The sequence below is a fragment of the Sorex fumeus genome, unplaced genomic scaffold, assembly GCF_029834395.1.
Source record: "Sorex fumeus unplaced genomic scaffold, SorFum_2.1 ptg000002l, whole genome shotgun sequence".
Classification (NCBI taxonomy): Eukaryota; Metazoa; Chordata; class Mammalia; order Eulipotyphla; family Soricidae; genus Sorex; species Sorex fumeus.
This window is the reverse complement of record NW_026606059.1, coordinates 11,554,027-11,581,179: the sequence shown is the minus strand read 5'-3', so window position 1 is coordinate 11,581,179 and position 27,153 is coordinate 11,554,027. Positions and strand designations below refer to the sequence as shown.

At 37.0% G+C, this 27,153-nt stretch overlaps 1 protein-coding gene across 1 annotated transcript; it reads right to left on the bottom strand.

Moving 5' to 3' along the window:
* Window positions 1-260: 260 nt before the first annotated feature.
* CALB1 (calbindin 1) lies at window positions 261-26,857 on the bottom strand. Its single transcript, XM_056109834.1, has 11 exons — window positions 26,689-26,857; window positions 26,052-26,128; window positions 21,996-22,070; window positions 10,950-11,033; window positions 10,782-10,838; window positions 6,880-6,957; window positions 2,362-2,417; window positions 2,238-2,277; window positions 2,054-2,107; window positions 982-1,053; window positions 261-632 (listed from the first exon to the last, which is right to left on the bottom strand). The coding sequence occupies exons 1-11, from the start codon at window positions 26,765-26,767 to the stop codon at window positions 519-521; spliced, it is 786 nt and encodes a 261-aa protein (XP_055965809.1). The 5' UTR covers window positions 26,768-26,857; the 3' UTR covers window positions 261-518.
* Between the last annotated feature and the right edge of the window lie 296 nt (window positions 26,858-27,153).

Below are 27,153 nucleotides of genomic sequence, written 5' to 3'. Positions count from 1 at the left end.
AATAGAATTTTAAATATCCATCTTGGTGGAAATTTTAGGAAAATTTTGTTCAAATTATGCTTATGAAATTAATGTTAGGTTAGTTTTTTTTGTTTGTTTTGGGTCACCCCCGATGATGCACAGGGGTTACTCCTGGCTCTGCACTCAGAAATTACTTCTGGCGGTACTCAGGGAACCATATGGAATGCTGGGAATCGAACCCGGGTTGACCGAGCGCAAGGCAAACTCCCTACCCACTGTACCCACTGTGCTCTTGCTCCAGCCCCAGATTATTTTTTTTTTAAATTGGGTATATTGACTGGTCTAAGCATAGACGTTCTCCTTTTCAATCGTATACTTATAAAATCTGTACATTACAAACAGTATAGAAACAAGCTGAAAAGAATGTGCCACACATCCTGGATAATTATCTATATGCAGTTAAATTTACAGATATAAAAGAAAATACAGCCTACACCCTTATAGTGCACAGTTATTTTTTAGATACAATGTATCGCTAGTGTAAGTGGTCATTGACTCTAGTTGTCCCCTGCACAGAGGATAAGAGCGAGATCTGTTCGGTAAAGCTTCCCTCCATCCGACAAAGCCATTATGTTCTTCTTGTAAGTTGTAATATTATTAATATCCAGTTCCTGTACAGAACATAGACGGCATGATAATCCAGTTAAATATGGAAGTTAATTAGTCACTGTCAAGTGATAAAATGTAAAATGAAATCTGCTCATTAATATCAACCCACTAAGAAAAGAGCTGGATTAAATTCTTATACAAATGTGAATAACCACAAGAGTTATTTTAAATTTATCTCAGTTGTACTAATTTGGGTCAGTAGCAAATAAAGTTAGTTGAGCTCTGGTACCTCCAATACATTTTGACATATATTTTTTTTGAAAATGCAGCCTCTTCTAATGTTTTAGAAAATTGCTTCTGGATGGACCAGTAAAATCTGCTAAAAAATCACTGGTATGGTAGCTGAGTTACCTGCTTATTCTTCTCACACAGATCCTTCAGTAAAGCATCCAGTTCATTTTCATCTATGTATCCATTGCCATCCTGGTGGAAAAACATACACTATACAGTCAACTGCATCCACAATAATGGGGAAATGAAATAATATGAACTCCTCTTGGCATATCTTCTAACCTCTATGTCAGACCCTCAAACATTTTAAATATTGCAGAATTCCAAAAGAAAGTAGAATTGATTATTCCCTCAACACCATGCCTTTGTAAAATATATTAAACCTTTATTGTATGTTACCCTTTGAACTAGAAAGTATTTCACATTTTGGTCATGTTTTTATCTATAATTTTGGTGTAAATACAATTCACTAACATCTTGGTGGAAAAATACATCACCCAGGATGTTCACATGATGAGTAAGGCCACTAAGGTCAGCTGTGTGTGGCCTGATGTCACATCAGATGGTGGCAGACCTTTACTAAGGCCGGGAATATAGAAATCAGAAGGAGTAAAGGGACTTGAACCAAGATTCAATCAGTCCTCACACACATGATGGTACCATCTACACAAGAGGTGTGTGGGCTATGCTGCTGATATGCTCATTTACTCTAGTCCTTCTGTGTGTGGGAAGGGGGAAGAAGGGATACACCAGGGGCACTCAGGGATTACTCCTTGCTCTGTACACAGTCAATCCTGGAGAGACTCAGGGGACTCTGTGTGGTGATGGGGATTAAACCTAGGCTGGAGGCATGGAAGACTTACCTGTTGTACTGTCTCCCCAGCCTTGCATGCAGTTTAATCTTTATTCAACCCTGCAAGTTGGGTATTAGTATTCCTCTCCTACAAATGTGGGTGAAGTTCAGGAGAGTTTGATGCCTTATTCAAAGACTCCCAGCAAATAAACTGTAGCATGGGATTTGAATTAAGATTTGTCTAATTTGGGCATACCAGCATACATTTCCTATGAAAAGAATGAACGGGCTAATTTTAAGAGTTACATTTCTTTTAATAGGAACCGTGAGTTTGAAGGGTTTCAAGAGCTTCTGAAGTGTCTCTAAGGAATCAAATTATAGATAAGAATCAATGTTTACCTGGTCATATAACTCAAAGGCTTTATTAAATTCTTTCCCACACATTTTGATTCCCTAAATGACAGAGAAGAGAGAGCAAAGGTTAAAATGTTATTAATATATGCCAGCATATTTCCCTTGGTAATTATCCATTTTAAAAGAAAAAAAAGGAAAAAGTTATTTATGGTACAAAATAGTTAAATACCTGAAATTTGAGAAGAAAATTCTCCTGCACTGGCAGTAACCTTTTGAGATAAAAATGTTATATTAATAGACTTCATTTATTAACAAGAAATACCTTATTATATCTGCATAATTTCCATACTTACCTGGCCATCTCAGTTAACTCCAGCTTCCCATCATTATTTGAATCAAACAATTTCAGCTGAAAGATAAAATGTTATTATTATAACCACTGAGGATTGGTTGAGTGTATGAAGGAGAAAAATATTAAGAGTTTGAATTATAATTTTTTATGAAGACAGAAAAGTTCTGGAAATAAACATTTATTCAGCTTCCAGTGCAAATGTTCAATTACATAATTTCTGTCAATTGACCAAGTTTATTATGTAGAATTTTCAAATACTAATCTTAGCTAGGCTAATATTTAATTAACCAATTAAATTACTCTCTTGCAAATATGTCTATCAAGATATGGGAGAGTGGAGTCTGACTGGGTGTTAGGCTTTGCTACAAGCTCTTTTTCAGAAACATTTTTACCCCAGAAGTAATTTAAATTTACTACAAGATATTTTTTGGCCATGAAAAGGAGATTATGAAAAATAAGAGGAACATTAATTTTAAAAGCAGAATGAAACTTTTTTTTGGGGGGGGAGGGAGGCTAATTTTCCTCTCCAGTAGGAGAGCAATAATTTTCCAAATATCTTGGTATGGATTCAAGCAATAGACCTGTTATTGATTAATGAAATAAATCTTGTCTGTATGCTTGTTTGTATGTTTATAACTAAAATATGTGTTTGTAACTAAGCTTTCTGTTGTGTTGTGCTAGTCTTCTAAAATGTTGTGTGACAGATGAGGACACTGTTATACAACCTTGCTATAGTTTAGTGTTCCATTTACAGTATTAATGATGGTACATCTTTAAAGTACATTGAAATGTCCCATAGTATGACCGGTTCTTCATCAAGCCGTCTAAGCCAACTTCTATGTTAAATAACAACATTTTCCCATTTTAAACTATCAGAAAGCAAATTAAACCCATGAATTTCAAGAAATAAATTTTTATGAGGAATTATTTATGTATCGTGGTGAGGGGGGCTAGGAGAAGTTTCATTATTCTTTTGCCTTCAGCTTCTAATATTTCATGATAAATTTGGTGAAGATGGTATCAAAGAACAATCTGTTTCGTTGGAATTTGTTGCAGAATTGATAATCCTCCCCATGATTGTTGTGAATTACTCACTTTTTCTTTTGTACTGACCGTAGCATGGCAAACTTTTGGCTGTGATGGTAGGACGGATGATTGTGTTCAGTAAATGAATTGCAAATAAATGGATGTACTACCATTCTCTAGCATAGCATACAACCTGCCTTACCTTATTTTACTTCACACTGAGTAATTTGGGGTCTGGTGGGGAGAGTTGGTCACACCTGATTGTGCTCAAGGATCCTCCAGGTAGTACTTTAGGGGACTATATGGGTTGCCCCTAATACCACCAGGATTAAACTCTAAACACAAAGTCAGGAGTAAGCCCAAGCACAACTGGGTGTTCCCCCCCCCAAACCCCAAATCAACCCGGAAAACCAACAAAAATGAGAGTATTATGTCAGAAAAAAAACAAGCAAACAAAAACCTAGAAACCAAATTCTCAAAGCAAACTATTTAACTGGTTCTTTTATTTTTTGTGTGTGACAAGATTGTCTTAAGGCCAATTATATCAATAGAGAAAATAATTTTAACAAGGAATTTATCAGTGATCTGTCAGGTTCTGTCTATAGTCACAGCTTGTTCTGTATTTCCCCAAACAGTGTAAAATTAAATTTATTTCCCTCTTTTAGAGCATGAGTACAAACATAGTAGACAGATAATACAAATGCGTATTTAGAGAATATATTACTTGGGTAATTCTGAGTGTTTTTAATCGTCTGGATTCTAGAAATGCAACCAAACTCCCTATGAACCCATTTCACTTACACAATATACCAAAACACATGCAGATATAAAAACAGTTAACCCTGTGTTTGAGAAGCACTCAGTTCTTAGAAAGAAACTACTAACGCCACACTAAATACTATATTACACAGAGGACATTATGTAAAATGTGCATATTAAGTATCTGAAAAAGTAGCATCTTTTGTTTCTAAACAGGTCATAATAAATTTAGGTTTAGTGAGGTCTCTTTTGGAAAAAAGGAAGGGCTCAATATGGTTTTAGATGTACGAAGAAAGCAGACTTCCCCAGGATCTGATGATACAATAGTTTATACTCCACTGACCATAAGTTCTACCAGGACCATGCTGTCTAGCAAAATACTGGACACTAGATCAAACCGTTTAGAGTCCACTGGGAACTATTTCCCCACATACATATTTAAATTTTAATTAGTTCTTGATTAATTTGCTTCCCAGATTTGAACTGGTTTATGACATTTAATCAGATATGCCAGGCCAATCCAATGGGGGAAAAAGTCCCATCTGAGTGGTTCTAAAAAGATCACTTCAAATTTATACCTGAAGAGGAATCTTTAAATAGACATCCCTAAAGATCAGCACAAAACAGAAAACTGATAAATGTAGGTTATTGTCCATTAGCTAAAAGTTATGCAGACCTTAGGCTGTCCCACAGTGACACATTTGAGTGCAGATGCTATGATAACTTATGACGAGGGGAAATGTGATGAGGAATTAAAGAGGGCACTTATTTCCGAAATTTTGTGGGGTTTTTTTTGGTTGTTTTAAATTTCATTGAGGCACTACGATTTACAAAGTTATTCATAGTACTATAATTTAGAAGTTGTTTATAATCGAGGTTCAGGTGTACAACTTCCCAACACCAATCCATTACCAGCATCAGGGTTCATTCCTGGCTGGGTGCAAGGACTATACAGGGTGCTGGGGAATGAGCCTGGGTCAGCCATGTGCAAAGCAAGCACCCTCACTGCTGTACTATTGCTCTGGCTTCAACTTGTTTTGCTTTGAAACCGAAAATTAGTCCCACTTCATCCTGCAGTGAATAAGATGAAAATGTTTCCTTTAGTTTATTTTATTCATTTTTAAAAAATCTAATGCAAACATTGACTGGGAAGCAGAAAGTAAATCTGTCATATAAATATAATTATACCCTTTATGTATTATTTCTAAGCTAAACAAAATTATGACTTTCTATCAGTACAACTTTTATAATATGTAGCTATGCTTTGTGAGTTCTTTAACCAGTGTGGTAAGACTTCACTATATTTACATAGTACTTATAGCATGTATAAATGTGCTAATACAGAAAATTTAAACTTTCAAAGTTCATAGTTCAAAAATCAAACAACTAATGTTGAAAAAAACTGGTCCATGATTTGATTATATTTGGCAGAATTTTCTGTATAGTTCTAAGGCTGTCATGATGGGCAGACTTAGGTCCTGAGAAAAATTGTTTCAACTCAGAATGCCTACCTTGTAAGCATATGGTCATGAGTTCAAATCCCCAGTGACCACATGCCCTGAGCATGATTCAAGCATCTCTTATTTGTATCTGGTAGTTCTGCTATTCTTGATGCCGTGAACAAATTTCTGGCCACACAACAACTGGGTATGTGAGAGCACCACAAAAGGGGGTGCAATCTCCAATAAGTACTGCAACTAAAAAGAGTGAGCATGACTGCTAGTAAGGGTGACCTCTGGTGAGCTCTTGTATGCACATAGCAGTGATGGTGGACAAGTATCACCGCTGTATCTGTACCACCCACAGCAAACCATCTGTGCAGTCACCACGATTAGAGGGACAAAAACTTAAGTGTGTACACTGGTAAGTGTGGGAGCACCAGATGTGTGACTCTCCCAAGGAAGATTTAAAAAAATGTGTGAGCATCAGAATCAGGCCTGTGTGTATAATCCTGGGTCACTGCAACAACATACATCAACAATAATGATGAGAAAAAAAGGAAGTAGGAGAAGGAATAAAAAAAGATATTTTATTGAATTGAAATTTATTATACTCATGGGTATGGATTATTTTACCTAAAACTTTAAAATGTATTTTGAAATATTTATAAATCAACGTTTTCAATGTTCATTTCTAAAATATTAACTCCTTACCTATGAAGCAATTTTCTTGGTTCTACATTGTTCTATAATAAATCTTGGTTTTAACTTAGGATCTGGATTTTATCACCCGAAGAACTAAGGCAGTATTGCATAGTAATAAAAATCAAAAGGAAAAAAAAGAGAAATACCCATTATGTCATTCAATAAAGTGTCTCAACTTGCTTTAAATTTTAACAAAACCCATGGTTTTCTAAACCATAGAAACAACTGATTTAGAATCTCTATGATAATGAGTTTTAGTGATAAAATTTACATATTTAATTTAAAACAATGGGAGGACAGTGACAGTGACAGTGACCTGTACCTAAGTTATAGGATTTACTGATGCAATGACACTGACTTCATAAGTGATTTTTGATTGATAAAATTCACCTAACTCCACAAGAAAGGGAATACTTGTATGTTGAGCCAATATCGTCAACCCTCAGCCTTATAAGGATCATTAAGTCTACGTTTCAAATGAAATGAATATCTATGTGTTATATTTATTTCACCCCACAGCCTTGGGAATTAACAAGACCACAGTAACATTTCATAATCTCTTGACACAAAGTTTTCAAGAGCAGTCTTACCATGAGGTCTGTATACTCAGCTAGTTTTGCATCATCAACCGTCTTGTTTGCTTTTTCTAGTAGATCCTTTAGAAAGTTCTGTTGAGACAGAACACTCAGATCAATTTTAACAGTACTTTGCAGTGTACTTCCATTTCAGCCCACCTTTAAAACTTAAAATTCCAGGAATGCAAAGGAGGTCTCTCTAAGGTTAAAACCTTATGAGAAATGAAACTCGAAAGAGAAGATGGCAACTGGAATAGAGAAGGGATCACTAAGAAAATGATGGCTGGAGGAACCTGTCGGGATGGGAGATGTGTGGTGAAAGTAGATAAAGGACCAAACATGATAACCTCTAAGGGTCTGAATTGCAAAGCATAAAGCCTAAAAGTAGAGAGAGAGTATGGGGAATATTGTCTGCCATGGAGGTGAGGGAGGGTGAAAGAGGAGGGGGATACCGGAGATACTAGTGGTGGGGAATGTGCACTGGTGGAGGGATGGGTGTTTGATCATTGTGTGATTGTAACCCAAACATGAAAGCTTGTAACTATCTCACGGTGATTCAATAAGATTGGGGAAAAAAAAAAGAAAGGGAAAGGAAAGCGGGTATTTACCTCTGGGTTCCCCAGCAGATGCAACCTCTGTTAGATACAATATAATACCTGCTTTTAACTGAGACCTGATGTAGTCTTTGCTACAGCATAATTTAAGCATATTAATGAAATAAATATCCTGTGTGGAGTGTGTAGGAATCTAAGTAAAAACTGTAAAAACAACCAGCCCAATGAATGCATATCTATCTCAGATCTTCCCAGAACTCATGGGACTCTTCTGTAAGAAGCATCAGGCCCTTTTAAACCTTTACAACAAGGTGTGAAAAGTTGTCAAGAAACTGGATGGATATCTATCTCAAATGCAAATTGCATATTTTGATGCTCACCAACTATCTTTTACATCACTTTATATCTAGGATGCTCCTTTTTCTCAGAGGCCACTAGCTATTATGCTTTGATTCCACTGTAATCCGAAAGACTTCTATTAGAATGTGTCAGTAGACTGTTTAAAATAAAATGATTGTCCACACACACACACACACACACACACACAAACAAACCAATAATTGATAATTACATTATCTGTGGATAATGTAATCTGATCTTTAAGCATATAGGAATGACAAAATTCAGATTAATGTGGCAAAAAAGATTACTAATTTGATAGTTGAAGTTTGGGAGGAAGTTTATTTATTTATTTATTTATTTATTTTTGCTTTTTGGGTCACACCAGGCGATGCACAGGGGTTACTCCTGGCTCTGAACTCAGGAGTTACTCCTGGCGGTGCTCAGGGGACCATATGGGATGCTGGGAATCGAACCCGGGTCGGCTGCGTGCAAGGCAAACACCCTACCCACTGTGTTATCTCTCCAGCCCTTGTATTTATTTTTTTAACCAGATAAATAAATCAGATAAGGCATTATGAAAAATTTCCATGTATATGTTAAGGAAATACTTTGGCATCAAATAGTTTATAATTTTCATTGTGTCTGTTGCTTTTCGTATGCAACATTTTTGTTGGCAATTATGGGTGCTAATATGCATTAACTATGTTCCCAAGAATTTTTGCTTCTTTGGTGGTTCCTCTCCTTTCTTAAAGGCGCAGTTATACTGGACTGATTTAACTTGACTCTTTTCAAGAAAGGAGACCTTTTTCTTGGTTTGAGAACCTCATTTCCAAACTTCAGACATCCATGTTGAAATCCAAAGTGAGGTACAATAAAATTCAAAGTTATCTGTTAGAGGCAAATTTTATTTTTGAGTCTTATGAGGCTTTTGTCAGAGATTAATTGGGTTAAAAGCCTCATCAGAGACTGAAATGGTGGTCACAAAAATAGCCCGGTTGAAACCTTGAGATGCTGAGATTCAAAGTCGTGTCTGAGGGCAAGTGATGTTTTACTCTATTATGGATCTTAAAATTAGCTTTCTTGAAAGATCCATTAAAAAAGAATGCCAACTTATCTTCAAAAGTCCCCAGAGAGGAGGACTTCTATTTAGAATCCCTTCCTGAGACTAAAATTTAGAACAAAGAAGGAGACCTTTAGAATATTTTCAGGTCAGTATTGGATATGAGCTATGGTTTTCACCATGAGCTAGAAATGATTTTCAAAAGAAAAAAATCTTTTTTTTCTCTCTAGACTAAAAAGACAGTAACTTAGCTGTTACAGACTTTGCAGATATGCAAGTTTGTTAGATTGTTTTTGACATTAAAAATGTCAAAATGTAGCTTAACATTAAAAATGTTTACATTTTGAACAGGATAAAGTTGAATATGTTTTAGCTAATTGCATTTGCACAAATGTGTCAATCCCATCTCTAAAACTGAACAGAAACAACACTAAGTCCTTACTAGAAAATTGTGCTTGATATTAATATTTCTCCAGATAGCACAGTAGACATAGCTTTAGAAAACTGAACTCTAAAACAGTGTGGTGGTATGTGAGGAAAATTGCCATTATTAACATTGTCAGATATCTATATAGTCTTAATTCTAGGAAACTATATTGCTATGTAATCTTGAGAAAATGGTCTTATCTCTGAACTTTTTCTGTTTGTTTAATTGGAAACCTACTATTGGCCCTTGCCCATATCTTAATATTTCAGTTTTTATAAGACTGAAATATTGAAATACATTTTAAGTATCCAACACTATGTCTGCTACATAGGCATTCAATAAACATTAATTTGTCTCCATTTCAGTCATCCTCTGTCCTGATGGTGGAGATCAGAGGGATTTCTAGACCGAGAAGTTTCTCGGTAGGAAAAGGGAGAACTATGCTTCCTTATTTCTGAAAACCTAGGAAGTTATAAATGAGTTCATAACATCATTTATTTTGCCTTATAATTGATGAGTTCTTTTGTGTGCAAGATCTTCAGTTTCACAATAACTTTGAGAAGAAGGTATTATTGCCCTTATTTTAAAGATATAAAGTCCTAGTGATGGATTTATCCAGAGGTCAGACTTCATCTCCAGGATGCTTCCCTTATATCCTCTCATGCCTTCCCCAGCTCTTTTGCTCATCTAAGGGCTAGGGATCTGCTTCCTGATTTCAAAGTTGCAATCTTTCAGATATTTGATAGCGTTGGAACTTTGGAGAGGCAGGAGGTTGAGTGGAACATGCCATCCTCAGAGGCAGAGTGATGGGGTTTCCGTACCAAATACAGTGTCTCATTTCTGTGTGGATTCTAGTAAATTGCTTAATGTCGCTTAGCTTTATTTCTCACTGGGGTAGTATACAAAACTCATAAAATTATGCTGTGTGAAGATTAAGTAAGGTAATATGTGGAAAGCACACAGAATAAGAACATATAAAATAAACTGTTTTTCTGTCCCTTAAAAGAAGTCATTTATGTAGGTATGTAGTGAAAAATCAAATTCACTTTCTAATGAAGGGAAGTGACGTGACTTATTTGGCTTATTATGGTCTCTATATTATGTAATAGTTTTTGCGTACCAAAAAGGTACAAAAATGATCTTTTTTTGCTTTTTTTTTTAGGGGAAAGGCACACCCTGTGATGCTCAGGACTTACTTCTGATTCTGTGCTCAAAGGGGTTATGCTCAGCTTTGTCTATGGGGTCCCTATGGGGTGCCAGGGATAGAATCTGGGTTGGCAGTATATAAGGGGAGCACCCTCTACTATCCCTCTTGCCCAGGAAACGCGAATTTCTTTGCATTGCTGCTCAGAATTTCAATAAGGACTTGAAGTCTCTTTTTTGATCCGGTACCTCATTAAGGAGGTGGGAGAGTGGGTGAGACTGTGCTATTGCTCAATGTTAGTTTCTTTTGTGGGAGTTTTTTTTTTTTTTTAAAAAGCTTCAGGGTTCATCACTGTGTTGGCAAGAGGCTCGCAGGATGCTCTCTGCTTACCTTCAGCTCCTCAGTCTCGATGAAACCGCTGTGATCGGTATCATATTTTCTCCAGGTCTGCAAGTCAATGTTGGATAAAGAAAACCAAACACATTTTTAACAAGTCAGCCATGTCCTACTGTAAGCAGCTTTCTGCAGACATTACTCAGCGACAGGGCTTATTTATACCTTCATGAATTCCTCGCAGGATTTCAGCTGCTGGCATCGGAAGAGCAGCAGGAAGTTCTCCTCTGTGGGTAGGACATGCGCCAGCTGGAAAAGATGGAAAAAAACAGTGATGAGACAGCCCAGAAGCAGGTCTGCGGCATCACCTGCGGCTGAGTTTCGCTCGAACGTGTCACCAGGAGCAGTTGGAGTGTCTAGAAAACTAGGAGAGGCCCAAGTTTAGGATGGATAAGGCGGCGGCTTTGCAATTCCAGGTGCCACCATCCGTGCCACGCTTGTGCACCCTGATTCAATCCGCGAGCCTGCTGCAAGAAAGCAGCTCTGATAGGGCTGGCCTGCAAATTCCTCACCTGCTGGCCACGCAGAGGGTGTGTCCCCTCCTCTAGTCTTGTGTCTCAGGACCCAAAGGAATCTCGCTCCTGTCACTTTTAGGGGAGGATGAAGAAAACCGTAAGAACGCAGAGAAAAGGAGGGGAGGAAAAAAAAATTCAGCATGTGCCAACTGGAGACGAACATCACTCACAGGTGTTAGAAAATGAGCCGAAGCTGAACGATTTGGTGAAAAGCTGCCGCGTAAGGAAGGGTGAGGAATTGGACAGGAGCCGGGAAAATCTGTGTGCATGCTTCGTTTCTGCTAAAAGGACACCGACTGCTCAGATCCTGGCTTGGGGTTCAGATTCTAACCCTGTCGTGGCGACTCTACACCATTTCCCTTAGATTTCATTTATTCACATCAGTGCTTTTCCTGTTTGGGGGAGAGGGGAGTTACGGGAAAAATTAGGGCTCAAATTCCATTTTAAGGTGCATAGAATCCATCTAATGCGTGCAGGAGGCGAGGAAACTGGATTGATGGTCACACTGCAGCCCTGGGTTCTATTCCTGGCTCGGCTGCTAATTAGCCTAGGTGCCAGGCAACTCCCTTAGCCATTTCTGGAACTTCGTACCCTTGTCACTGAAATAAGGAGCCGAAATAGAAACCCATGTGTTTTTAATACGTTGGGTTCAAAATTACTTTGGAAATTCGAGTCAATACATCTTCACCACTAGAAAATGATTTTTATCTAATTTCCAGAGGTGGGTAACTCCTCTGAAGTACAAGCATAAGCCTCATGCGTAAATTATAGCCACAGCTTCTGTTCAACAACTTTATGTAAGTTACAAAAATACCTATAAATTATAGAAAGGATTCACACCTTTGAAAAACAAAATTTTACCCTTTGAGGGTTTATTAAAAAATTATCTTTAGTTAAAAGTGTATTTATTCTAGATAATATGCAATTAATCTTATTCTCCTTTTGCCTGTATAATGTGTCCCCAAACTTCCTGCTTTTAGATGTTTCTAATATAACAGGCTATAAGGTATTCAGTTTGTAGGTTCTACATTTGTGGGTAAAACTAAGGGGAGAGGCTAAGTATCTTAAGGTGTTTAATATCTCTGTAACTTTTTCATTTGTCGTGAAATAAGATTCTTTGATATGGTAAATGTAAATATATCCAAAAGGTGAAAATAGGGATTTAGAATTTTCCGGTAATCAAAATAAATCTAATCACTATTTGTTTCTCAAATACATTTACACTATTGCATTGTGAAGGCATGTGTGTGCATGCATGTGTGTGTGTGTGTGTGTGTGTGTGTGTATACCAGTGGTTTTATCACCTATAAACTTTTAATCATAAAATTCTAAACTTGGGAATAATGCAATTTAATTAATTGCCTGCCCATATTTTCCAGCTAAGACACAGATGGCTGGTAAAATAACTTTACCTGGTATATTATAGATGATGAAAATCAATTTAATTCTATGATTTCCACTAAGCTAAGTTGATTGTTTGCTTACTGAAACAGTGATATAATGAATTCCTTCCTTCCTTCCTTCCTTCCTTCCTTCCTTCCTTCCTTCCTTCCTTCCTTCCTTCCTTCCGCCTCTCCTTTCTTCCCTTCCTTCCCTCCTCATTCCTTCTTTCCTTCCTTTCTCTGTGCTCAGGGATCACTCCTGGTGGTGCTCAGAGCTGGGGATTGAACCAGAGTTAGCATCATGCAAAGCAAGCCCCTTTTCAGTGTACTAGTAACTGGCTTCTCTAAGTGTTCTGTGGATAGTGGTCAGTGTGGTAAATGCCTGAAACAAATACTTGAGGGAACCAGGTGTGACTCAGTGGAAAAGCACATGTCTTGCACACATGTGACTTAGGTTTGATCCCTGAACCCTGGGACTGGGGGCGGGGTGGGAAAAAATTGAGGGTTAGTTAATTTCATTTCAACAAAATGATCCACTTAATATATTTATGCTGAATTTTTGAAAACAATTTTCATTGCAGTTTTCCTCAGTGGCTTGAATTCTGTGTTTTGAACACAAAGTAGTGTTTTTGAAAAATTTTATTTAAAACCAGTGAAACATGTATTATCAAGCAAAATGGATAAAAACAAAAAAATAAAAGAGGGAACTAGCGAGCAATGGCCAAATATAATACCAGAGAAAATGTAAGCATCTCTGTTTCATAAATTAAATTTCACATAACTTGCATAAACTGCAGAAGTCTCCACAATGTGAAATATATGTGACATTGTGAGGAGAGAATGAAATTGCTCTTCATACCTAGTGTAAATGTGCATTTATTTTTCACACTGGATTTTGGGCCATACTTGTCAGTGCTCAGGGATCATTCCTGGTAGTGCTCAGGGAACCATATGTTGTGCCAGCTATTAAGATTAGTTGCCTTCAGGCAAGCACTTTTCTTGCCATACTCTCTCTGCAGCCTCAAACATAATTTGGGGGGGGTTTGATTTTTTGGGGGGGCACACCTAGTGGTACTCAGGGCTTACTCCTGGCTCTGTGCTCAGGAAACTGTATATGGTGCTGGAAATTTGAGCCAGGTTTAGCTGCATGCAAAGCAACTACGTTACCTGCCATTTTATCTCTCTGGCCCCAGTACCATCTTACTTTATGCTCTGTAGAAGTAAGATATTAGAAATGAATATTTAGCATATGAAAGACTATAATAAGATAAGGCAGATAGTAGTAAGAAGCAATGACTGATGTTACAATGAACACAAAGAAATCATTTTTAAAAAGTGTTTCACAATGTGGTAATCCTGTATTGTCTGTTAGCCATGTCAATGCTTTGTAAAGCAATACTCAAATTTCCGACCTGCCAAGAAACGTTTCCTCTGTTATAATCAAGGCCATGTCTATAAAAGAGGTGTTTTTTTTTCCAGAACAGGGTATGAAGGATTGCTCTATTCTCAGATTTGCTAAGTCACTGCTGTTTAGGGTAGTGTCCATTACTGCTTCTTTCAATATTATTGGTGAGTTTTTAGGTAATGTATATTATGTATTATATATTAAAATATATTAGGTAAGTTTTTGCCTATATGCTATTTAATGAGTTTTCAAATTTTGTTAATGAGAAGAGAGTGAAGAAATTCAGAATGAATGAGTGGAATGTAGATAACTGTGGTAATAAGAATATATCAGATCTTCATTTTTGAGAACTGATTGAGAGAAAAATTATTTACTTACTTATCTTCTCCACTACTTATGTTCATAATGAGGATAAGGGATGTATCTTATTTACAGTTTCTTGGCTTAGTACCAACAAACAATTTCAGCAAATATTTTATTAAAAAATAAATGAAGGTGATTGGTTATCTAGAATCTGGTTATCTAGAATTGCAAGTACGTGGAATCAAATTCCTTTGGAGGCAATGAAAAGAAATTGCCACTGAGTCGTGGATAGTCAAAGGTGTGAGCATTGTAATATGCTATCCAGAGCTTTCTTCAACACCCAAGAGTATAGTGGTCTCAGATGTCAAAACCCTGTAGAAGATAACCCAGAATGAAGATTTCTGTGTTTTCACAAATGCAATATACCATGATTGAGCCACATGGAGAGACAGCCTTAGTCCCTTTCTCTGAAAAATCTAGAACATCATTGAAAGATTGTCCCAGCTACAGAGGTAGCTAAAACCTCTGTTGATCTCTATCATAGACCAGTGTCCCACTCTACCATCCTCCCCTCTTCTCCCTTCCCTTCTCCTCCTCTCTCTCTTTTTGGGGCACATCTGCAGTGCTCAGAGGCTCCTCAACACCTCAATTCTTGTAGTGATGCTTGTGGAACCACAGAGCACGCAAAACTGAATCTAGGCCTCCCTTGTGTAAAGCACTTCTTCCATCCCTTTGAACTGTCTCTCCAGCTTCCTCATCCTGTTTTTCACTTTTCCTTGCCAGGCATGGACTCCAAGAGCACTTTCTATGATCTCCTATATTGCTAATCCCCAAGTTAGCAACTCAATTTATATAGGAGGCTTGATATCTCTCTTCTGTTCCTGGGCATAATATCAAGCTCTAGCCTTACTTTGAGATTCCTTTCAATAACACATCTAGCTTTGAATCAGAACCCTCTGGGCACTGTGTTGCATATTGAAGATTTAGAGAATCCACTAGTAGAACCCTTACAGGGAGTCAGATAATTTCAAGCTTCTCCATCTGCCTGCCCCTGTCAAGAGGCAATTTGAAGGCACATATAGATAAAATGATAAAGATAGGTTGTAGGTGCAAGAAAAATATCTTTAATAAAAATCTAAATGGCTAAGTTAGATATTTCAAGGTGCATGTGAGGTACACTTCCTAACTTTTAAATTAAATTCTTCTACATATTTATCTTCTTCAGTACATATTAACAAAATATTCCTATTTTTCCATTCGAGAACCAGAGAAATATTTTTTTCCTAGCCCGTGAAACTGAGTCCAGAGTATTTTTAAGACAAAAGAATTCATATATACTCGAAACTAGTTTCATTGGATATTTTGAAATTGACAAGTTATAGAAAATGTGGGGCAAGACAACATACAGAGAAAGGTGTGGTTCTTCCAATGAGTCATTTCTTAAACAGATAATAATAGCAAACACATTTACAATTTTTCACAGTGTGCTAGGTTGCTCTGTTTCTTTGATCCATATCATCACAGCTGATGTTGCTATCGACTTTTATCCTGATTCATGGCCTAGGAAACAGACTTAGACAATAAATGATCCCTATCACAGTGAGGAATGAGCCAGATTTGAAATCCTACTGCCTGATTTTCTTGATTTTTGGGATACTTGTCCTTTACCTTTCCCATTATCCATAAAATGTTTGATATAATTTTTTTCCTAGTACATCACAAACATGGGCTTAGAATAAATTTTTAAATACGATTTACAGTCTATTATTTCTTTAAGTTCTGAGGCAGAAGAGTCATCTGTCATGAAAAATAACATTCACTCTGGCTGAACTCATAAGCCCAAAAACCACTGTGGAATCAAGAGGGAAAAGAGAGAAATGTCTGACTCCCTGGAAAGGTTGTTATAGATTTTAGTTTAAAATAGCTTTAATAAAACCCTATTTTTGGTTTTTGGGCCACACCCAGCTGTGCTCAGGGCTCATTCCTGCATCAGTGCTCAGGGTTCATTCCTAGCTGGGCTCGGGGGACTATACGGGATGCTTGGGATTCAATCCTGGCCAGCCTCTTGCAAGGCAAACCCCCTCTTCACCGTATTCTCTCTCCACCCCCCTAAAATTGCTTTCAGATCTACTTTTTCCCCAAGGAATGCACTGACTGGACAAAAAGACACATTATGACTGGAGAAGATGGTAGGTTCCCACATTTTGCCCAAGAGATCTGGCGAAAGCTTAGGGGTTTTCCACCTAGCTAAGGGAAATTATCATTACTGAATGTCAGCATCAGAGAAGAAATCAATATTATCTGTTAGACCATCCAGTCTTCCGCTTTAATGATTTTAATCATCTCTGCAATAAAGTTACTAGTTTGAATAAATTTAGATTTTTTTGTTTTGTGCTGTTTCTTTGAAATTTTTTTTTAAAAGGCCATGAATTATCAAGTTACAAAGTTATTCATTATTGTGTTTCAGGCATACATATATATTTCGACTCTCATGGTATTTGTTAAATTCTCTTGAAGTGAAATACCCCTGTTGTAAGTTCATATTAACAAACTCTATGACAAAGCACCATTTTTGTGAATTTTAAAACCTATTTAAAGATACCAAACCACAAGTTTCAGAAGAAATCAGATCTGAGCATAATCCTTCTTTTTACCTATTTCAAAATGGCAAAAGTATGTTGTTTGAATGTGTCAGACAACTTCATCGGTACAGAAATGTAAACATCAGTCTTTTTATTTATTTATTTTTACCTTCAAGTGAGGAGGTTTAAGAGTCACTTCAAGCTATTCTTGGCCAACCAGGTGCTGGGTTCAATGTTAGGGCGTGGGAATGAGGTACTGTTGGGAACCCAGAGATACCGGGTCCATCAAGGTCACCCTGACGATGCTCAAGGGCTGCTGCGGCTATAGCTAGAGATGCCTGGGAGGTGAGGTGGTGCCTGGTACAGAATTCAGTCAGGTGTGCGCTGGCCTTGAACCCTAACCACTGCACTACCTCCCTGACCCAGTTTCTGATCTTAGGATCAACTGATTCTAAGTTGAACATAAATTGGAAGCTTTGTCATAAGCAACCATTTTGACACATCTCTATGCCCAAAGACAACTATCAAGGGAGCATCATTTAACTCATTTTTATTCAATTTTGGTAAGACCATGAGTACAGCTATTAAATGAATCAAACTGAAGTTATGGTGAGCTTTATGTATGTAGGCAGACTTTTAAAAATTTTGGAATATATGTTTTCATTGTTTTATTTCCTTAGTAGCTAAGCTGGCTGAGATTTATGTCTTTGTGTTCCATATTGTATTTTGAATTTCTTAGCAAGTGATATAATATGCACCAAGTTGGAAAAGAAAAGGATGAATTTTTTTTATGTGATTCCCTCATGACTCTAGAGGGTACTTTGTAAATTAAGGCACACCCCCACTCTCCCTTTCTTCAATTTTACATGTAACATGTACCTTTAATTTTTTTTATTAATAATTTTCAGAACCTTGCATCTTTCTTCATTCTTTTTCAAAGTACCTTAAACTGAATTCCCTTTTTTTTTTTTTGCTTTTTGGGTCACACCCAGCCCAGGCTCAGGGGTTACTCCTGGCTCTGCACTCAGGAATCACTCCTGGTGGTGCTTGGGGGACCATATGGGATGCTGGGAATTGAACCCGGGTTGGCCGTGTGCAAGGCAAATGCCCTACCCGCTGTGCTATCGCTCCAGCCCCAAACTGAATTCTTATATCTATGAACTACCGTGGACTGAAGCGATAGCACAGCGGGTAGGGTGTTTGCCTTGCACTCAGCCAACATGGCGACCCGAGTTCGATTCCTCTGCCCCTCACGGAGAGCCCAGCAAGCTGCCGAGACGTATTCAATATGCCAAACACAGTAACAACAAAGTCTCACAATGGAGACGTTACTGGGCCCACTCAAGAAAATCGATGAACAACGGGAGGACTGTGACCGTGATGAATTACTGCAGCAATTCCTCTCCTGTTCTTCCAACACCAACTGTCCTTTTCTCTAATGAATCACCCCACTCACACCTATTCTTCCAGCTTCCAGACTGAGAATTCAGATTGATGAAAATAATACTGAAATAAGAGCATAGTTAGATCTAAACCTGTATATAGCTTTTCTCCCTATCAGTAGGATCTTGTACGGGACATTTGACCCCTTTGAGCTTAAGTACTTTGTCCTAAAATAGAGGATTTTGGTTATTATTATTTTTTTTTTTGCGTTTTTTGGTCACACCTGGTGATGCATAGGAGTTACTCCTGGTTCATGCACTCAGGAATAACTACTGGAAGTGCTCAGGGGACCATATGGGATACTAGGAATCGAACCTGGGTCATCCACGTGCAAGGCAAATGCCCTACCCGCTGTGCTATTGCTCCAGCCCAGGATTTTGGTTATTTTTTCCCCAAAGTTTCACCCAACAAAACATCCATGTCCTGGAATTTTTAAGCTTTCTGTTTAGTTCTGTGTGTCCCCCTTGAAGTTGATGTATCTGATCTGAAAGTCTGTTCAAGTCATGTTTCATGTGCTTTTACTTTCACAAAATAACATCTCTGTATTTTATGTATTCCTATTCAACCAGGATGAATCTGAAGCCTTGTCATAAGTAATCAACCAACTGAAGCTTGAAAAAGAATTTCTTTCAATGTGGAAATTACACAGACTATTTATTATTTAAAAAAGCATAAAGTAGTTTTGAGGAATATGACTGAATTCTCTCTGTCCTACCATTTCTTATTGTTCTTCAGAGGCAGGTTTGATAGAAGCTACAAATCACCTATTATAAAATAGATTCTCACTTTGTTTTTAGACCTATCTCATTATAATCATGAGTTATTATTTGGCATATCAAGTGATATATTTGAAAATACTTTATAAGGTATAAAATTGTGTTTATTTTTGTACTTATAGAAGTAACCTAATTGTGTGTGTGTGCTTGTGTGTATGAGATGGTGGTGTGGTAGTGGCGATTTGAGCTGTCCTCAGCTGTGCTCAGGGCTTACTCCTTCTCTGTGCTCAGGGATCACTCTTGGAGAGGCTCAGGAGAACATATGGAATATCAGGGATGTCAGGGATCAAACCTTGCAAGGCAAGTGCCCGACCCACTGTCTTGTCTCCTGGTCCTCTTTCCACACTTTATTTTAGTCTTCACTAAGATCTTCATTCTCTTCTCTTATATATCTTTCCTCAGAGAGGAAACTTTTGTACCCAATACCATTTTATCTCAAGTTTATGAGGACATTTCTCCCACCAATCTCCAACAAAATGAATTTATTACTGACCTAGTAGTAAGTCATTCAAATTATACCTGAATTCATCATTTTACATTATTAGACTGTGCCATATATATAGTGAAGCCTGGGTTTAAACATACAAAATTTGTGTGAATAATATTCATAATTTTATACTACTGGACATGTATTGCTGATGAAATTAAGTAAAATAAATAGTTGAAATCATTGAAATATATATATATTTGAAATCATTGAAATATTTTAAGGCAAATTGTTAACTACCACATTAAATTTTTTTCTTCTTTGATATTTCTATCTTGATTATATGGCCTTTATGCCAATCAGTAATTTTTCTATTGTTTTTCTTTTTGGGTCAACCTGGTGATGCCCAGGGGTTATTCCTGGCTCATGCACTCAGGAATTACTCCTGGTAGTGCTCAGGAAACCATATGGGATGCTGGGAATTGAACCTGGGTCAGCCGCATGCAAGGAAAATGCCCTACCTACTGTTATCACTCCAGCCCCCTGTAATTTTTCTATTTTTATGCTAATGACTTGTACATCAGCAAAAGAGAAAATGTGTACTCCAGGGAAATATTTCAATTACAAAGATAATGAGTAGATCTTTGTCACTTTATTTGTAAAAACAATTTTAAAATAAGAGCGTTTCACATTGACAAGTCTACTCTAAGACCAAACAAAAACAGGTTTGTTCTCTGAATCACAATCAAATTCCAAGTAGATGTGGTTGAAGACCATAATATTTCACAACCTAATACACAAGTATAGAATATGTAAAGAAATTGTGATTTTGAGTATAGGTTTTAGAGACACAAGCAGTGATGATCAGCACTTACAGCTCTGTGCTCAGGAATCGCTTCTGATGGTGCTCAGGGGATTGGGATTGAATGTATACAGGCCAATACTTTACCTACTGTATGATTTCTCCATCCCATCATCTGATATCTCTTAAGTCATGTGCTTAGTAATTTTTCTGGAAAGTACTTTCCACTCAATTACTTTAAAAGGTTGTAGACTGAAAGCAAAGAGCTAAAACACCCAAGTTTGGAAAAGTCAAGGGAACCAACAACTCTTTCACAAATCTAAGACTGCTAAAGATCAATGCATAATTAAGATTTTAGTTCTTTGATTCATAGACAAAAACTTTTTTTCTCAATAGGAAATGTCAATGTCAAAAGATAAAGCTTTGACGCCCACAGGTTTAACTTTTAGACACTCAAAAGCAATCTGAAAGGCGGTAGAGTGATATGCATGATACCCTTTCAGTAACAGTATTGCAGAACCGCAGTGTCTAAAAGGAAAAGGAGAGAGAGAGAGAGAGACAGAGAGACAGAGAGACAGAGAGACAGAGAGACAGAGAGACAGAGAAGCAGAGCAGAGACAGAGACAGAGAAGAGAGAAAGAGAAAAAGAGAGAGGAGGGCGTATGTCATAGAGGCAGGGGTGGGGCAGGGGGAAAGTGAGCAGGAAATGTTGGTGGGAAATGTGCAATGGGGAAGGGACAGATGTTGGAATATTGTGTGACTGAGACTCGATCATGAACAACTTTAACCACATCTTATTCAAGAAAAAAAAAGTTAAAAAAAAACAAAAAAAACCTATATCTATAATAGCATAACATTTTCACTTACTTTAGTTAAATTCTTGTAGAACAAGGTCTACTGTGAATTGACAATAGAATTTCAGAAGCCAGGAAGCACAGTTTCTTATGACATAATTATAAGCTTGCAAATAAAAAAAATGTAAAGAAATGTAAAGTCTACACGATTAAACAGTATTGTTCCCAAACCCTGAACTTCATTGGTGTTTTAATGAAGTGAGGCTGGGTAATGTAATGGATGGGTACTCATCTAAAAGTCAGAGTGCGGAGACATCATGTGACAGTAAATAGTTGAATGGTTAACAGCAAGTCATTTTATTTTTCTGGGTCTCAGTTTGCAAAGCATTGGATTAAAACTCGAGTAGGTAAACTCTTAGGAAAGGTTGTTTTCCCTTTCTTTTTCATTGTGGGGGCGGAGCTTGTGACATGTCTGGCAGTGCTTGAAGTGATTCCCAAATCTATACTCAGGGGACTCCCTGCAGTGCTCAGGGAACAGTGTGGTAGTGGGGACTGGACCATGGCTTCCTGCATAGAGAGCACATATCAGCCCTTTCATCTACTTCTCTGGCTTGATCTTCATTTCTGGACTTGTACTTTGACCTACACTTGTGAACAGATGAGAAAATGCTCCTTAGACAAAAGCAACAAATGGATCTTTTTGTATCATTCATGAGCTGATTATGAAAACAAAATGAAGCTCATTTAATAAAATCAAATTTTAAAAGTGTTAAGTTCCTTACCTCTACAATTCCTATTTTTCCATCATCTCTCTGACCGTATTGATCCACAAAGGTTTTCATCTCAGGTGATAACTCCTAAAATTACAGAAAAGCAGGTAAGAAGTTTGGAAAAATACAGAATTTCAGTTATGCTTGTGAAGATATAACATTGGAATGAAATTCTGAAATTAAAATTATTTACAATTGTGTATTCTGATTAATTTTTCTCATAAAATTTAAAACATAATGGCTGTTAGTATCAATTAGGTGTGTTTTGGAGGGAGCCCACACCCAACAGTGCTCAAGAGGTTACTCCTGGCTCTGACTAAGGAATTACTACTGACAGTGCACAGGGGACCATGTAAGATGCCAGGATTAAACCCGGGTGAGCTTTGGGCAAAGCATGTGCTCTGCTATCTACTATCGCTCTCATCCCCCAGCATCTACTAGTTTTTAATGATAGTTATACTTAAAATTGATGAATCAGTCACGATTGTTTTATTGTTTTACTATCCATTTTGAGATTGTGCTAACCTTTTAAAAATGTAGTAAGTTTTTCCTGTTTAAAATCTTTAGTGAATTTAAATAAAATGCACATTGCCAGTGTACTTTAAGCGTTATTTGATTATTAAAGTTTCTTTTAAATGGCTCAACTAATGGTCCAATAAGAGTTTTCTGAATCTGACATGTCATGTTTTATACATGTAAACAATAATTGTATGGTGTTGGTTTGAAGAGGTCAAAACTGTGAATATTGATGAGTAACTAATTTGGCAAGTAAAGATAGTTTCTAGTAGGGGTGGTGATTGTCATTGATTTTATAAGTTAAGAAATAAAATGTCATAAAAGTATGTGTCAGATTAATATGACAACAAATTTGTGGTTTTCATACGTTGATTTTTTTTTTTGGCTACTGAATTATATATTCCTGGAATCTTTCATTCAAGAGTAACTTAGGGAGCAGTTGTCCACTGATTCTTTATTTCAGTGTTTTCTCTGATGATATTTTCTCCATGTATGTTAGTACATAAAATATTTTTTTTTATTAGTGAAGCACCATGAGCTACAGTTGTAGATTTACAAATCTTTGTGCTTGGAACATAAAATATTTTTAAGGGTGGTAGTTGACTTTATATCCTTTGGCTTCTTTTAAAATATCTATTCTATTGTTTATGTAATCCCTTTCCATATCGACAAATTAGACAGATATGAACTGGGAGGTAGTGATCTGAACATGAAACCAGAATTCAGGAAGTTGGATTTACACCCTTGGATCTCCAACACAGCTCATTTAAAATAGCCCTGTTACATTAACTCGAAGCCTATTTAAAATAGGTCAGCCTTTACTAATGTCCTATTCTGTGTCCTTGGAAAAGCAATTAAGGTCTCATTTTTTTATCTTAGCTAAAAAAATCAGTATTTTTTATTATGTTTGCTATAATATAAACTAATATAAATTAAGGGATATATTAAGTTTGAATATCATTACTAATAGTTTATAAAATCTTTTGAACCAAAGTAATAGCTTTAGAAGAATAGAGCTAACACATTAGATAAGTGATTGTTATAATGTAATATTTTCAAACTTTTTATAGAATTAATTGAAATTTATATTTATTACATTTTATTACAGCAACTCTTACGAGAAAATGAGTGTGTTCAACTCCTGCCAATTTAGGAACCCTCATTTATATATTTTAAACATAAAGTAAACTAAAAACAGGGCTTTGGCTCTTAAATCTTAAAGTCATATAATGCTTATAGATCAAATCTAGAATACAAGATTTAGCTAGTAGATGACAGTTTGTGAACTTTTGGAGTGATAATTTTGTAAAAATAGATGTTTTAAAAAATAGTGATACTTAATGTATAAAACATGTTAATTAAAATGAAATTTATGTTATAAATGAAAGTGGTTCTAAAGATATAGTGAGTTATTTTTCATTTATGTAATAGGCATTTAATAGTTCATATTAGTGAAATTTTTGAATTTGGAAATGTCAAACAATGTCTCCATTAATATAATGACATCTGTTATATAATATTTATGCTTTAAAAGAAGCAAAAACACATATAAAGGAAAATATTGGAGTCAGTAGTATAGGAAATTTGCCTAGTACATAAACTTATAAATATATGTCTTATTTTAGATTTATTTGTGCTAACTAAAAACCTATAATATGATAAAGAAATATTTTTTAGTCATGATTTTAAGAAGCTAGATATAATTCTAAGCCTTTGCTCAAGTTCATTATTATTGATGACAATAATTGCTGCTCAAATATTCTAGTATTGAAGCCTCAATAGTAAAAATAAGTTCTGTGATCTTTAACATGAATAAATAACAAATTTAGAGTCCTCAACATTTACCAATATTAAAATGGGAAGAGAAGAAGAGAACAAAACTGTGATTACTAAATATTAAATATTCTGAGATTAAAATAAATCTTATTAAAATTACTTCTAGAAAAATTTAAATATTCTTTCGTTGCTGGAATCCTTTTAGAAGTTTTAATTCTAAATTTTGTGAAAAGTAAGATTTCTCCCAGCTGCTTGTTCTAAATATATATATATATTTAAATAAGAAAAGTTAAAAGATAAAAGGAGCATTAATGATAATGTTACGTGAGTGTATTTACATGATAGTATTTAACAAATAGGGTATGTGTAGTGAGATTGTTAAAACAATATTCTCTTTCACTCAATCCCCTTTTGATTTACTTTCAGATTTAAAAAATATTAAATCTGAGCATAACAATTCCAGATTTTTTTATGGTTTTAAAGCAAGATGATAGTGATTTTACCAACTGATAATTTGAAATCTATTATCACATTGTAACATATTTAGAGTTCTCTAACATTCTTTTGATTATGTTGTACTGAAATGTTTTTCTCACAACTTTCAATTTAAGTAGAACAAAAAGGTTAACTTGCTAGTAAATTTTATACATATAATTTTTATATAATAATAATTTATTCATAATACAATTTTATGTATACACTAAAACATTAGAGTTGGTTTCCTACTAAAGATTAAACATACCTGTACTTTTATCTATAGATGTTTATGTATATAATCTGTAATGTAAAATCACTTCCTAATGATAATCAAAAAGTTCAAAGATTTCTGATACTAAACTAGTGCAAGCCCAACAATGCTTTTTGAAGCACTATTTTATATAAACCCCATAGATAAATTAATAAAATTATTAATCCACTTTCCCCATATAATTATATCACCTATGTTTTAAATCTTGGAATATTTTATTTTTATCCTGACGTCTTTTCTTAAGATTCATTTGTGCCCAAAGGAATTTGTTCTTAGTAAAAGTTGTCATTTGTTAAATTAACTAGTGACTTAAATCTCAAATATATCATTTCACCAAGCGTCATTGTTTTTCATCAGTGCCACTGATTCTTAAAAATATATGAAATCTCTCAATTACTTTACATCTTTCCTCCTTAACTTTTGAATCTCTTAATAGAAAGAACACGGTCTGTGCTCAATTCTTACTCATTCTTTGCTGTATGTTGTTTAACTTGCCCCCAGGACAGCGGGTCAAGACAGGCCATTTTCTCATCTCTGACCACACCAACATCACAGCAAAAACAACTGGCACCATCATAAGAGAACCATAATCTGCAGATCTGTTCCCTGACCACCAAGGGGCAGAAATGTATTTCAACCCCCGCTCCTCCTGCAGTTACAGAGAGGTTAAAAATTACCTAACCTAACTCTGTGACAGAGGTGATAATCTGCTGAAAGATCTCACTCACTTTCCTCTTAAATCCATTAAAACTTGTCTACCCCTATAGAGTCTGTCTATATTTTTAAGGGCAAGTTTTCTTTTTCTCTTGAGGGAACCAACCTCTCCCTTCTTGGTCCTCCCTCCACCTCCTCCCTCTCTCCCTCTCTCCCAACTAAAGAAATTTAGGAAGGCGCTCGCTCCTCTCTCCACCGTGCCTAATTCCATTCCCTGGAAACCTCTGAATTCCGCAGGCTCTTGAGGGAAAACGCCAGAATATTTACACTTTAAAGTCGCAGAAATTTTTCCTGCTGCGTAAACTTGGACCTACCAATCCAGCCTTCTTGCGTGCCAGTTGGAGCTCCTGGATCAAGTTCTGCAGCTCCTTTCCCTCCAGGTAACCGCTTCCTACAGAGACAGAGGACCCAGGGTCAGGCGTTTCACCCTTCCCCATGCGAGTTCCAGGGCAAGTCTCTCTCTGTGCCCACCGGAGAGACGCTTGCTTCTACATCCATGAAGCAGCCCGGGATGCAGACGCAGCAGCGCTCAGCTCCCGTCGTGTCAAACTTTAGGTTCACCAAGTGCGACCCAGGATGCTTAAGGGATGCTGAGCTTGGCCCCAGAAACTTGGGGGCGCGGAGTCACCCCTCCCCACCTCCGTCTCTGATATTTCTCGCTTGCTCTCTTGCTCCCCTTTCTCCCCTTGCTCTTACCATTCTTGGAGAGGGGGAGAAAACAAAGTTTAAGATTTGGGGATAACAGAAGAAATACCCAACTTTCACACGGCAGCCAGCAGGGAATTAAGGAGAAGTCCAGAAAAAGCATGCAATTAAGGAGAAGTCCAGAAAAACAAGGATACTGGGATGGGGAGATTCGGGAGAGGGGGACAGACAGGGAAGGACATGGACAAAGGTTTCCAAACCGTTAAGGAAAAAAAAAAAAAGGAGAACAGGAGAGAAGATAATCACCATCTGCGTCGAAATGAAGCCAGATCTCGAAAAACTGTGAGGCTGTGATGAGGGCTGACTGCAGGTGGGATTCTGCCATTGTACAGCAGAGAGTGTCTGAGTGTGTGTGTGCGTGTGCGTGTGTGTGCGTGGGTGCGTGTGTGTGTGTGTGTGTGTGTGTGTGTGTGTGTGTGTGTGTGTGTGATGGAGAGGGAGAGTCTGGGCTCCCGGAGACCAGGGCGCGGGCGCTGTCCTCGGTGCTGCTCCGCTCGGCTGTTCTCCGGAGTTCTCTCTCCCCACCCCGCACCCAGTTCTCAGTATTTATCCAGATGGGCCGAGCCCGGCCACGCCTCCTCCTGCCTCCCCTCCTTCACTCCCGCCTCTTGCCTGCACCAACCTTCCTCCCCTCCCTCCCTCCTCCCTGGAAAGCCAGCTGGAGCAGGAGTTTGGAGTGTAGGAAGCAGCAGGTGGTGGGAGAACCTGAGC

What these genes read in the sequence shown, in the direction of transcription:
- CALB1 (XM_056109834.1), bottom strand. Translation starts at nt 26,767, where the DNA reads ATGGCAGAATCCCACCTGCAGTCAGCCCTCATCACAGCCTCACAGTTT. An exon ending in TCGAGACTGAGGAGCTGAAG is followed by an intron (nt 6,958 to 10,781) that starts GTAAGCAGAGAG and finishes CTGTCTCAACAG; the next exon opens with AACTTTCTAAAGGATCTACT. An exon ending in TGTGTGAGAAGAATAAGCAG is followed by an intron (nt 633 to 981) that starts GTAACTCAGCTA and finishes TGTTCTGTACAG; the next exon opens with GAACTGGATATTAATAATAT.